This window comes from Emydura macquarii, unplaced genomic scaffold (assembly GCF_026122565.2).
Source record: "Emydura macquarii macquarii isolate MOO-44397 ecotype Brisbane River unplaced genomic scaffold, CSIRO-AGI_Emac_v2 contig_212, whole genome shotgun sequence".
NCBI lineage: Eukaryota > Metazoa > Chordata > Testudines > Chelidae > Emydura > Emydura macquarii.
Genome location: NW_027130349.1, coordinates 9245619 through 9260579, shown reverse-complemented (window position 1 = coordinate 9260579; position 14961 = coordinate 9245619). Strand labels below are relative to the sequence as shown.

The following is a 14961-nucleotide window of genomic DNA, read 5'->3' as shown; positions in this document are numbered from 1 at the left end:
AAAAAATCTTTTCAAACATAAGCCTTTTGAGAGCCAGCGTACTTCAGTGTGAAGAAGTAATCGATGAAAGTCCTCGTCATTTTCTTCACACAACTGCTCAAACAACCTAGAATTTAACGCGTTGCTACGAATCTTGTTTACTGCCGTTATGACGAATTGGAGAGATTGATGCAATCTGGCACTTAGATTTTTAGCTACTAAATGTTGTCGGTGAATGACGCAGTGAATTGCAAATATACCAGGTACATTTTGTTTTAAATAGCTTATAAAACCGCGATAGTGACCAGACATGGCTGGTGCTCCATCTGCTGCTACTGATATTATATTTGTTAAGGGGATCGCTTTTTCCATGAAATAGTCTTTTAAAACATTAAATATTGATTCGCCTTTAGTATCTGTTGTCAAAGTTTTCGCAAAAAGCAATTCTTGATGGATTTCTTGGTCCATAACAAAACGAACATATGCCATTAATAGTGCTTCATTACCAGGTAAAGTTGACTCGTCGACTTGAAGGGAAAAATGGTTTGTTTTTAGATAATTACACAAGAAGCTTTCCACATCGTGACTCATTTCGTCAATACGTCTTTGAACTGTGTTGTCGCTCAAAGGAATTTTTTGAGTATATCATATGCAGGTTTATGTAGAACAGTTTTTAAAACCTCCTCAACGGCTGGCAAAATCAGCTGTTCTCCGATAGTATGAGGCTTTCCTGATTTTGCCATGAGTAATGAAATATTGTAAGACGCCAGCAAACCATCGTCGTCTGTTTTTGAAGTTGAAGCAAACATGCTGTCTAGCGTGATTCTCCTCTGAAGTTTTTCTTTCAGTGTTTTAAAGTATGTCAAATCTTTGCTGTTTTATCAGGATGCAACCTTCTCAGATGATCCTCCAGCTTGGGCGGTTTCATAGCGTTGTTGCTTAAAACTTTGTTGCACAAAAGACACATGGGCAAATGTTTGTCTGACAGTGATGGAATAAAGCCGAACTTCAAATAATCCATGCTATACTGCCTACATTTTTTTTTAGCCTCTGCCATGTTGAGTAGAAGATATCTGTCGACAAAAAACAAGCTATTTAAATCTCATAAGATAAAAAATTTAAAATTAATTGACTGGAGTAAGACCCTATTGAGGCACTTACATTAAAACTAAGTATAATGAAAATTGAAAAAGTATCCGAACAATTCCTACTCCTTTAACACAAAATCTTTAAAAAAAACGCCTACACAAACAAAAACAAACCTTAAAAAGTAGGAAATAATTATTTTTTACTATATCTGAAGCATTGACTATTTCTTTAATTTTTTGTTCGAGCATGCAATTAGAGTTTTTGGTCATATGTTTTAGCAGGTATTATCTTTATTTGAAATATTTAACTAAAAAATGCGGCCGAGACCGCAATCTGGATGACTAACTAACTAAAAGTTTGTACTTACTTTCCTTAGGCACTCCTAAACAAGATGTTTTTGATTCACTTTGATTTGCATCTGTATTTTGCACTAAATAAAGTTAATATTTTTTAACCACTTTTCTTCTCAAAATTCAGAATAGAAATAATCAATGTTTGATTCTAACACTCCTATTTATAATTGCCTAATTTAACATGTCCGTGCAAAAGTTTTGGTCTGAACAAGTCTGGACAAACTTTATTCACTGCGCGCGGTTGCTCGATGCGATGCTGGTATGAAAACTTGTAGAAACTTGTACGTAATCATAGAACACTACGAAGCAGATACCTAAATAATCTTGTGAACCAATAATTATTTGATTTTGTCATATTTTAATAATACGCGGGAAAAATTAGGTTTAAATATCAGCAAGAAATACCGTGATAATTCAAAAAATTACAATTTTCAATAAAAAACATTGTAAAAACTACTATTATCTTTATTTTTAGAAGCTATATTGTAATTTTTGTGATTTGCAAGAATTATAATAACAAAGTCCAAAACTTATCGTACCTACTCATATAATTAATTATTTCAAATTTAAAATATCTACTTAAAAGTTTACGAAACGCCTGAAATAATGATTTCGGTGGGTGGACCCCCATTTACATATCGTGGACCCCCAAATTTTTTTGTTGCTGACACGGACCCCCTGAAAGTCGAAATCGACCCCTGGGGGTCTATGGCCACTATGAACATTAATCGCTCTATAAGGACCTAATCTCATGACGTCCTGAGTGCCGTCAGCTCCCATTAGCTTCAGTGGTAGCTGAGGCTTTTGGCCTTAAGTGCTTGAAAGAGAAAGCGCTCAGCTAATGTGGCCGAGCTAAGACAGGAGACCCAGCTGAGATAGCAGGGATTGTTTTCCCTCCCTCTCCTCCTCCTCTCTCCCCCCTCCCCCCCAGCACGTTTTATATCTGTTAAGAGGATGTGCTGGATTTTGAAAGAGGCTTCTCTATTCCTTTTTATATCTTTCGAAGCTGACTCTCCTTCTTGCTTTCTGCTCCAAAACAAGGGCCAAACTGTGACCCTTACTGTGCTCCCACACAGGAGCAAGGGCATACGGCACTGCCTTTCTTCCCTCATTCTGTCTGCATCACCAGTAGTCGTGCAGTGGGGAGACAAGTCCCTGCACATGGGCGAGGTGGGAGTTAGCAGACAGGGGTGGGGTAATGCAGTACACCGGTCAGTGCATTTGAACTGGCACCAAAGGAGAAACCATGTGAGCCAAATATAGGGCTGGTGTCCATTCATTCCTGCCTGGAGCAAGGGGGGGAACCCAGGATCAGATTGTGACCATCATCACAATCTGGTCCCTGGTCTGCTTCTTGGACAGCACTGCTATATGCTCTGCCCCTTGCCTGGGATCGTGGCAAAACTGCAATTGAGCACTGTATTTGCAGGCTAAGATCACTTAGCATGCATCTGGCCCTAAGTGCCTCTCTCCTCTTCAAACAGAATAAAGAGGGAAAACCAATGTTTTGGAGACCTTATCCCATGAGATTCTTCAGGGAAAGATCCCGGCATTTAGGTGGAATAGGATGGTGGTGCAGTGTGTGCTGTACAGTTCAGTGCACTACCAGTGTGACGCAGGATGGTTGTGGTCTGAAAGCAGATTAAAGCTTTTGGACAGATTTGATCCATTCTCATGAAGGCTTGTTGCGCTGAAGAAAAACAGACTCGGAGGATTAAATTGTGAGGACTTTCAGTGCTGTTGGCTGCTGATTTATATTGAATTAATTCAGAGCCAAATCAGAGATGTATTTTTTTCCTGGTGGTGAGATGACTAAAAGAGTAATTTTTTATACTTTAGCTTAGGTATTGCTGTGCTTTTGTTGTCGTCGAAATTTTGTCTGGAGACTAGCAGGGGCACAACTGGTTATAGAGGTAACCATTATTAAAATGGAGCTTCAATGGATGTAATGCAGTTACTATTAAAGGTGGATATAAGAAGGGTAGAGTGGCTCTGACTGTTCCAGGGAAAAGGACCACAATCAATATTGGATCATAACAGCTTTTTAGATGTCTCAAATGCTGACCCACGGATAAACCCAAAATAACACTACTGCAGTGGATTTTCCCAGCCATATATTTTGTCTTTCAAAGCTGCAGTTACTGGACGGCACACAATTGTGTTATTGACTAAAGCAGGCTTTCCCAAACAAGAAAGATGAAGTTCTTGTTTTTACACTGCAGCTGTGTATTGGTTATAACTAATACTAGTAAATAGTCTCTCCCTAAGCGGAAAACCAGTTGTGAATTTTGATTCTGAATGGCTGCATTGTATAGCCGCATTTTAATCTGAAATTGAAACTTAATCTTCCCATTTTCTCTTCACAGGACACTGACAAAGAACAGGAGTTCGCTGCTGCAGCAGCAAAACAGCTGGAATACCAGCAGTTTGAAGACGACAAGCTCTCCCAAAAATCATCATCTAGCAAACTCTCCAGATCTCCTCTGAAGATTGTTAAAAAGCCTAAAAGCATGCAGTGCAAAGTGACACTTCTGGACGGCTCTGAATATGGATGTGAAGTGGAGGTAAAATGTTGTTTTCCCTATTTTGCTTTCTCTGTTGTTACTTGTATATCCTAATTAATTCTATTGTGGAGAAAAATTCTACTACTAAAAATCCAAGTAGACTCCTGGGGCAAGATTTTCAAAATGGGACCTAAATCTAGACTCCCAAACCCATATTTTGGCATCAAAGTAAATGGTCTGATTTTTCACAGATGTCAAATGCCGAGCAGCTCCCATTGTCTTCTCTAGGAGATTGACGATTGAACTCAGATGTAATCCCCACAAAGGGGTATATGAGCACTCCAGGGAAGGAGCATGGGGTTCTAGATGCACGTGACTGTCTGTGATACTCAGCCCAGACCACTGACAGTGAAATACATTAAAGAAAGGGAGCCTCTGATCTCCAAGGATTTCCCCTTTCCCGGGTCCTGTAATTACACACATAGCACCTGAGTGAGCTAGTGCTCCATAAACAGAGTGTAGCTGCCACAGCACGAATGGTGGGAGGGGCTAGCTGCCCCAAATACATACCTGTCCAAGATACTAGCATTACAGTCTACACCTGTCTTGGATGGGTATGTGCTCAGGGTGGCTAGTTCTCCAGCCACTCGTACTGCCATGGCTACATTCTGTTTTCCGCATACTAGGTTGATCAGAGCTAGTCCGGGTAGGTCTCCTTGAGCTGGAATTTGCACTTGCTGCTCAAAGTGTAGACTTACCCTAAATCCCAGCAGTAGAGAGCAGCTGGCAACTTTAGCCACCTTCCCTTCAGGCTCTCTTCAGGCAGGCTGCCCTTTGATGTGCCAGGTCTGTGCTCCCATTGCAACATGTAGGCCTCACACAGGAGCCATTTGCTCCTTGCACCCCATCGTGGATCCTTTTGGTAACAGAATTGTTTGGTAGGGAAGAGAAGCCACCTGGTACAGAGAGGAAAGGGAGAAATGAGACTGCAAAACTGGGGGGGAAGGGGAAGAGTAGGGATAGAATAAAAATGGAAATCAAAACCTGTGAAAATAGGTAGAAAAAAAAAGTTATGATGTGGGCAAAGGGAGAGGCTGGAAGGGAAAAAAAGAAAACCAGGCCCAAACAGAAAATGGGGAGAGGAGAGTAGGTGGGAAGATGTGGCAACCATACCAGGGGAGGACTTGAGGGGCTCTAAAAGGAGAAGCAGTCATTGCTGTATCACAGACTTGGAGGCTATAATCCCAAAAGGTTGGGAGCCACTTCTGTAAAGATAGAAGGTTTTTACTGCATGCGGGCCCAAATTCTGAAGTTCTTACACAGCTGTCACTCAGTCTTTACTCAAACAGCATTCCTATTAACTTCAGTGAGGAGTGGTGCTTGAAAAAGGTATTCAGAATTTTATCCAGGGACCAGGCTTTAAAATTTGGAGCAAAAGTATTTTTGCAATGCCAAGAGCTTAGCTTTAAACAGCAGGTGTCTATTACGTACATAATAACTTGACAAATTATGCTGTCAAGTACGTTTTAGTTTCATTGGCTGAGTACTGTACAGTTTCTTTCCAGACTAGCAATAGATAGCTGATGTGATATGCTGCTGTTCCATTACCACTAATCTCAGATTGTTTCTTCACTTTTTCACCTCCAGACCCACTTTTGTTTCTGACAGTGAATAGTGTGGAAACCCACACATTGGTACTTGCTTTAATGGGAAGAGTTGAACTTACTGCAGTCTTAATCGCTTAGGTGGAAAATTGAAGTCACTGTGTGAAGTGCAATCAAGCAAATTTCTCTAGATAGATGGAAATATTATGAGTAAGACAAGTTTTATGAGAATGTAAGATGCAGTAGGAGAAGAGATTTATTAAGTTAGACTTTGATTTATTCAAATAAAATAGTATGTTTTCTTCTAGGAATTCGCACACTTTCTCCAAACGTACTGAATGTGAGTTGAAGTGTCAAAATGCTTGCATATAGATGTAATTGTGTCTTATTGCTTGTCTTATTTCTCTCCTACAAATTCTGTATGGTTACTCACTGGTCTGTCCTCACAAAATGTCCAATATCCAATTTAAATTGCACTATGATTTTATCAACTCCGTTTACTAAAATATCCTTTTATTCATAATATTCACTGTAGTCCAGAAATGCCTTTGTCTGTCCAGAAATTATCCCGATTAAGTGGATAGCCCTTCAGCTCTTATGTGTGCAAGGATATGATAATCAGCCCACAACTGCATTCACCAAAGCAGATGTCAGTACTGGAAAGGCAAAATTAAACACATTTGAGGGAACCAAAGTGCTGCTGGGTTGAAGATTCGTACATGTGAATTTGTGCACCATAACATGGCAGGCAATGTTGGTATTGCAATCCTGTACCAGGCCTTCTTAGCAATATATTAAATTATCAGCATGTGTATTAAACTTTTGCTTTCTCAAGCCAACTGCTGGCACAACTGATCTGGCAATGGAAGGGTACCACATCATGCCAAAAGGACTGATGCCTCTTAAACTCTGTACACTGACTTCCCAAGAAGGGTCAGTAGGCCAGGGAGACTGAGGAAAGCAAATGAAGAGATCTCAGGAGAGCTCAATGCCTCATATAGAAGTGGAAGGAAAAGTTCCTGTGCAACAACTCTGGTTAGTAGTAGATTTATATGGCTGATCCAAAGAGACAATAACAGAATGATGTTAAGGGAAGCATCACCTGTCACATTTCCAAAACGCACTGTCAACATTTTAAGGACAGCCCCAAAAGACAGAACTTATCATGTCTCTGGGTCAAGTTATGCTGCTTCCATCTCAGTAAAATGAACAATAAGAGATGAAGGGAAAAGGGCTAGAAAGTCATGCATGAATGCAATGTGAACTCCATAACAACAGGTGCTCTTTTAGAAAGAATATACTCAAAGATTAAATGCTGAAGTTCCTTGTGCTTCTGTCCATTTAATTCCCTCTTACAAGAGATGTAGTGTTCATTTTTAAAGCAGTGAGCCAACGTGTAATGTGACAAACTATCAGCTGTTTGTCCATATAGTAATAACCTCATCAGTGCTATTGGGTAGAATGCATCATGTCCATCCCAAAGGGGCCAAGAGGAAGCAAATCTCATGGACCGAATGTGGGACCAGGAGTCAAAGTTAGAATCGCAGTCCTGAGTTACAATCAAGTCTTTGCCAGTCACTCTTTGGGTAGCCCTGTGCAAGTCACTTAACCTCTAGAACTGCATTCCCCAGTCTGTGAAACAAGGATAATATTTCACTACTTGATGCTCTGAGGTTGGTGAGGATCAGTTAGTTGGCTTGTAGAGTGCTTTGCAGATGACAAGCACCTTATAAATGCTAAATATTAATGTTATTTAAAGGGGTATATTGCTCTCAGGTAGAACACAACCTACAGCATATCAATTATGTGCTCATCTTTATAATAAGCTGACAGTTAAAATTACACATACTTATGGAGTCAGACACATCAGAGACAGGTTTTACTCCATTATCTCCTCACCATTCTCTATATCATCAGTCACCCCCTCTTTTTCCGTCATTACCACTAAGGAGTCTTCACCTCCTACTTATCTTTCTGTCTCTCTCAGACTTCCCGTACTTTGCATTACACTGGGATACTCTCTTTTCATAGTGCTCCAATGCATATTTGTGAAGAACCCATCTAGAGAATAACAGACCCAAAGTCCTTGTAATGTGACTTGCATTCAAAGAAAAGAAATTCTAAGACAGGCCCTTCAAAACTCTGCTGAAAACGTCCTCTTTTGGTCTTCCAGCACCCCTCCCCCCCCCCAGGTGTTCTTTTTGTGGCCCAGGAATGTGTTTCACAGGATGGAGGCATTCCAAACTGGAAACAGTCAAAGATAGGTCATAAAACCTCCTTTTTGGTCTGCAAAAAAACATAAAACAATGCCACAAACTCCACTGTGCTTTTACATTATGAACCTACTGATGGTAGATCAGCAGTGGGCTGATGTCTGAGGACGGTCACAGCGGCAACTCATAACCGTTCACAGTGAGGGGCCACATATTTTGAACCCACTCCCCACAAAAAAAAAAAAAAAAAGAAATAAAAATGTAAACCCTGGCAGAAATTTAGGGGGCACGTGACCCCGCGTGTCCCTTCCCCCTCCCCATGTCATCTCTGGAGGATCAAATATATTTGTAGTCCCTTCCCAGGAGCAGAAGTCTTTATTTATACCTTGTTCCTATAGATACAATACAATTGTCACTGAAAACACCAAAATGATAGAAAAATAAAAAAATAGGGAGTTGCTGTATGTTTCCTGTACAGGAGTTCCATGACAAAAAAAATCCTGGAGTTTTAATCTTTCTAGACTCACTGGCTCACCTATCAACAGACTTCTTCTCGGATCATCTGAGGTGTCTACTCAGGGTGAGAGTTCCATTTCATATATTGGTGCAGCTATTTGTCAATAAAATGAAATAAAATCATTACCAAATAATTCAGAAAATACAATTCCTGCCAACAAAATAAACTGTACGGTAAAGAATTATTGGTCTGTGGAAGACTTTAAAAAGTGATGGAAAGACCAAAAAAAGGATAATGTGAGGAAATAAATCACTTCCAAAAACAAAACAGCCACTGACTCGGAATACAGTACAAGGAAGAGAGAAACCGAAGGGAAATAGGACAAAGGTTGCATAAAGCATTGCAACAAAAGTCATAGAAAGTCTTCAACCTGATACCACAATGAACACGAGCCGTCATTTGTAAAGCATATGGTATTGTATGCTAACAGCAATACAGAGGTGGAAACTCCAGGCCCATGCATGGTGTAAGAGTGGTACTAAACTCTTAGGAGAAGGAATAAACTCACAAATGTCTGAAGAAGAAAATGAAGATGAGTGACACCTTGAATGGGCTGAAGATAGCTCATGAAATTGCTGTGCTTTCTAGGGAGATTACAGACAGATGAATGAAAGGGGGCAGAAAAGGAACAGGTTCATGGTTCAAGTTGTGAAGGATTTAAGTACTTGCCTATTATGAAGATCATAAACTTGTCATATTTAGAGACTGAGTTGGAAGGATAAGAAAGAAAAGACCCATTCAGTATTGTTAGATACACAATTCATGGACTTGCTTTGTGGAAAAGGGAAACCTGAGCTAACCCAGTTGAATGAGACAATTTTAACCTCTAATGGGGAGATTATAGTTGTACTGTAAAACATGCATTGGGATCACATGGAATGAGGGAAAAATATGACCCACGTACACAGTCATAATGAGGCCATGGGCTATTGTAAAGATCCTGTCTGACGTGGGGGAAATCTACAGAAAATCTGTTATAGCACAATGTGCAGTATAATGGAGGGATGATGAGGAGCATTCAGCAGGTCAGTCAGTGATTTTAAAATAAGTATGTAAATTTGCACAGAGATGGCAAAGCACTGTGTGCCATGAGCTTCCACCATGTGTAGATGAGGTCAGCCTCTGTCCGTGAAGATTCCATGGAGGCACTGACTCAATCATCTTCAAATCTGTCCTCACTACAGGCTTCTTTTGGCTAGCTTTAAACAAATCTCTAACCTGTCACTGGCTAGTCCTGCACTGGTGCCTGACAAAGGAAAAGAAGAAGAGAAAAAACAATATTAGGAGATGCATGGGGGGTGGGGGGGAGAATATGACCTGTGTTTCTTGGGGGAAAAACAGGCAATTCCTTAAACTCTATCAAGAGAAGAATTCCCCTTCCACTGTTCATTGAGGCCCAACAGTTTAGAGCCCATTGAGAATTTATTCTTCATCTTCGGTCCTGTGTCTTTGAGTTTTACCATACAGGGTTGCAGGAAAGGAAAACAAAAGTTTCCATGGCAACTATTTCTGTGGTCCCTAGAGTATTAAATAAAACAAGTTGGATTATTGCTATATAATTTTGTTATTCCATAGAAAAATTAGAAAACTGATATGTCAAAGAGCACTGTTTAGTTTTGTCACTCACTTTTCCCCAGTACTATTTACTGAATCTCTTTCATCCAGTTCTTTCAGTCAACTTGCTGTTTTATGTTCAGACATTTGTGTCTGGCAGGTTACATGATTTATTAGATATCTGGCATTTTTCAAAATAGGATCCTGAAATGAAAGGGGTATACTGGAACAAACAGATTATTTGCTGTCTTGCAACAGTGTATGCTGGAATTCCTATCTGGAGACAGAGTTACGCTAGATAAATGGTGCCTCGCATATCACAGAGGCATATTGTATCTCCTTCCCTTTCGAGAGAAAGTTCTTTAAGTGGGAGTATGTAGATGCTTCCCTGGAAGAACTAGATAAGGTCAAAATGGCATCTAGTCCTAAAGGACTATCACGGGGTAGATTCAAATATATACAATATGTAGTCTCCTTTTTCCTTTACCACCACTGCAGGTAATTAAGAGGCATGGAAAGAAAATTTCGTAACTTTAGTGGCACCTGTATTTGTTTTTCTTGGTTTTGCGCACCCAGCTTGTAAAACAGTACTACTTTTGGAGAGAAGATCCCACTGAGATTATTTTCCTTACTTGACAAATGGGTGTAGTACTTCCCTTACCTCCCAGGGATTTTGAGGCTACAAATCCATTAATGATTGTGAGATACTCAGATATTACACTGATGAGGACCATACAAGCAGACAGATGCATTGGCCTGCTTGAGGGAAGGAGAATATGATGCCTGCATACGGGAGCTCAGGAAACAGTCTCTGAGGTAGAATGCTTCTGTTTAATAATGTTGAACTTCCTACATGTGCTGAGGGAGCATATTGAAGGGGGAATTTCAAACATAGTCTCTTACATACAACATAATACATAAAACTTATTACTGAATTCAAGAGGGAGTTTTTACTCATGCTGCTTCTTTTGACCGAGGCATCACTTACAATTCAAGTAGCTTAACATAAGGAGTTTTGTGTGTGTGTGTGTTTTTGTTTTTTACTGAAGCATCCTTGGAACTTTTCATTTCAGGAGTGAAAATGTGGCTGAATTGAGAAGCATCATCATACAGAAAGTTTCCTTTCCCCCACACTCCCTAATTAGGGCAGACTCTGATTATCCAAAGAATTCAGCGAAGGCCATATTATCTGACCCTTGTCAGCAAGAGCCTTCCAAGCTTGAGTATGCTCTTAATGAATGTAGTTACACATGCAGCTTTGCTGGCTTTCTGTTTAAAGGTACTGTTTCTGAATATAAATACTTAATTTCAAAAGCAGAATATCCTAGAAATCAGTATGGGGCTATGGTATTTTCCAGCTTTTTCCTCTGTTTCCTACCACTAAACAAATGAGTAGGAAATGAGCTGTTAGAGGAGAGCCTTTCTGACTAACCCTCTGACTAACGTTCTTGTTTGTGTTGCACCTTGAGATCCAGAGCTTATGGTACAGTTTGTAAATAGCGCCAAGTGAGACTGAGAGAGGATAGAAGGCCCCACCATCACTTTTGTGTCTCCTGAGCAAGGGCAGCCACAAATGCAGTCATGCTTTGTCTTGAACATAAGAATTGCTCCTTGCTAGCAAGGAGAGCTAAGTTCCTGACGAGCTAAGGGAGCAGAGATGGGGCAGGATGATGCCTTCCTTCCCATTCACTCTGCACGAGCCAGCAGAGCTTGATATACAGGAGATTACATGCTGCACCTTCACAGGATGTTGTAGCAAGGGCACTCCCTCTGCCCATTAGGGAGCACGGCAGGAGGCATTGTGACTTCTGGAGCCCCTGTCCCTCCGTTACTCCCCTGATTGTGGCTTAAAGCCACAGCAGTGCCTTCTGTGTCCTTAAAACAGTTCCTTAAAAAGCAATTACCCATGGATCTCTGCCCAGATTAACCCTTAGATGTATATTTGTCCTTTGTGAATTGCACTGCTGACTAATACTGTATGTTTCTCCATAAACTTTGCTCCAGACCATGCCTCTTCAGCTACTTAATGTGGAGAACAGTGTGGTCTAGTGAATAGGACACTGGACTGAGAGTCAAAGACTGGGGTTCTGTTCCTGCCTCAGTTGCTCACTGCCTGCTTGACTACGAACAAGTCACTTCTCTCTGTGCCTGATTCCTTTCCCCCTCCCAAGTGTGTCTTGTCTACAGAGATTATAATTTCTTTGGGGCAGGGACTGTCTGACTCTTAATGTGTATTAGTACAGAACTTAACATAATGGGGACCCAATCTTGGTTGGGAACCATAAGCACTACTGTAATATAAATAATCAAACCTATCCCCAGCAAGTGAAGTGACCTGCTTAACCTTTCCTCTCCCCTGCCAAGTAACCTAACTTGTAACTAAATCCCAGAAGCTAAAGCCTCCTGCTACTTCTGAACACTTTACACATTCTCACACTGATCCGCATTCTAGCTACTCCATCCCATACCTTTGACAGGAGCTATTAGCCAATCTTCTCAAATGTCCAATTTTCCTGCCACCCACCCAAATCACCCTGCTGCGGAGCCTTACTCCTGGCACATGTCCTGTACCTCTTTTCATTTGCTGAATTGTCCTTTTACCCATTCCCCTTCGCCTCTGTGTTACCCTAGGTTCCTTGACCCAGTAACTTTTTGTCTCTGCAAATCAGTATTGTGAAATAAACCAAAGGAAATGCAGTACCTCCGCGTGCTATATGGCTGGCGCAGACGAGTCAAAACCAAGTGCTCTTAACTTAAAGCTTTACTTTATTGGTTTCCAGCAATTCCCATTGGAATTACCTTTACCAGAAGTCTCCACTTATTAGCCTTAAGCACATACGAATACAATAAGTAGTTAGAGTACCCCAAAACTTGATAGTCACCCCACAGGTCTGAGGCAGTCTACCAGTGAATCAGTCACAGATTTCTGGAGGGCCAGTCTGTCCATCTGTACTTGGAGATCTTTTCAATGTGTCCACAAAGTGCTCCTCCTGACTCAGACTCACTCTCTCTCTCTTATGCCCCAAAAGTTACAGAGACACATCAATCGAAAGAATGTTACATAGCTGACCAAACAAATCAATTACTGGGCAGAAGCAGAAGTTACAGAGAGATATCACTAAAATTATATTGTTAAGCAAGCAGTCTTAAGCTGTTAGTCTGATAGCTAAATTTCCCCATACTGACAATTCTAAAATATATCCAGACGTCCTGTTTTTCACACATTCACCCCAGCACATTCAGAGAGTGAGAACGCAGAGTCAAGTCCACTTCACATGTTCACTGTCTGACCCCTCCCAGTTTGCCTTTTCTGCAGAGGCCTAAAAATAGCTAAAAACAGTAAGCAGAATAATTGGTAGTGCATCGCAAAAATTGGCAGTGGCTTGGACGCTTGGCTGATTGCTAAAATGCCCCATACACCTGAGCAATTAAATTAACCTACATCTCGGTGGTCAGTTGCTCCCATTTTAATCCACATGGAAATAACCCTTCTAAGTGATAACATGCAAAAACAAAACAAAAATAAATAATAATAAAACCCCCACACCGTTTTCTATCAGCTTCTAAAAACATTAGCTGCCATATATGTTATATATATAATATGTCAGCTGGGTAACTCTCTGGTCAAACCCAGTGCAATGTCCTCTGTGGGTTCGTGAATATTTCAATATCTGTCTGTTCATAAAATGGAACAAACAAAGGCTACATCTACGAGTTAGGGGTGTGATTACCAGCTCGCATAGACATTCATGCAGCAGCTTGATGAGCGCTAGCCATGCCACGCACAAACCCACCTGAGTCTCAGAGAGTCTGCTGCCCGTGCTACTGCTGCTGTGATATTTTTTATATTCACACTAGTGCTCATCAAGCTAGACTGAGTATGTGTAAGCAAACTGGGAATCACACCCTCAGTTTATAGTGCAGACATAGCCAAAACCAAAAAAAAAAAAATTGTGAATACCCAAAAAAAAAAAAAAAAAGTAATAGGCAAAGCTATTTTGCTTGACAACCATAAGTGGGGAATGGTGTCATTATTTATAGAGGTACATCAAAAATAAAACCTGAATGCCACCGCCATGTGTCCCATTACAGAAAATGTGTTTGTGCTTTGTGCACTGTGGGGTTTTTTTTCCCTCTGCATGACAATGTAGTTCAGGGATAGGTCCATGGCTATTAAAGTCAAATGGCAAGATTAGACATTACATCAGATAGTATTGACGGGAGGTTTCTTCCAGTTGAAAATAAAGAAAATGTTATCATTAATACAACAGACAGATACTGTTAACTAGCTCAATGCGTAGTGCTTGATTACTCTTCTAATGCAGGAAATGGAAAGTTTACATCAGTGAATCTTCTGCATCATCTTGCATCAAAATGACATAAGAAATGAAAGGTAGCATGCAGGTGCATAGCTGACAATTGCATGGGAAAGAGGAGAGTTTGCTGATGTTTAAGAACATGTGGAATGAGGAAAATGTCTACATTTATTACGTTAATTGGAAGGCTTCAATGTCTCAGATGTGCAAAGTCTGATTTATCTCTTTTATGCTGTGATTTATTACAAACAAGAGCATAACAAAAATACTGGCTATTTAATTAATGCTTCAGAAATATTCTCCTGATGCATTTGTTATTTGGAATGCCCAAGTGCTTGTTAATGATCATTTTGGACAGTAGAAATGATACTATACATGTATGCAGCCAGCATGCATGTGTGTCTATGGCATGTTGTGCTCCCCTGTGCAAAGGCACATGCTCTTCAAATAGTTGTTTATTATTATTTACATATAATTTTGCTGCTTTGAATTCCCATATACAAGTTATACTGAGATATGCATTTTATACAAAACCAGGAAAATTCTGTGACCCAAACCTGTGTAGTTAGAGCTCATATTATGCTAGGTCTAGTGTGATCTCTGCTGCTGATGCAGCAGGCAAAGACCCTAATTTGGTCCAATTCCAGAATCGAGACTAGGTCACCAATCTTCTTAGCAGGATTTAGCAATCCTTTTTTTTTTTTTTTTTCCTCTCTTTTTAGATTAGTGTTGGCTTTTTAGGATTGTGAGCTCAAACAGTATTAAAGAAGGTTGTCCCCAATAGAAAGTATGTCATGTTATACAGTGTCACTGATACTTGGCCTATACATGT

General features: G+C 40.4%; 1 protein-coding gene across 18 annotated transcripts in view; it reads left to right on the top strand.

The window, feature by feature from the left end:
- The window catches only part of EPB41L3 (erythrocyte membrane protein band 4.1 like 3), a 131206-nt gene that overhangs the window by 46444 nt on the left and 69801 nt on the right, over nt 1-14961 (top strand). For 17 of the 18 annotated variants that reach the window (XM_067547391.1, XM_067547401.1, XM_067547516.1 and 14 more), the window contains exon 3: nt 3788-3985. In XM_067547391.1, the coding sequence (XP_067403492.1) occupies nt 3788-3985 (198 nt within the window). Of the gene's footprint in view, nt 1-3787; nt 3986-6510; nt 6565-14961 lie in introns of those variants that run through there. The other variant, XM_067547497.1, reaches the window with a different exon arrangement.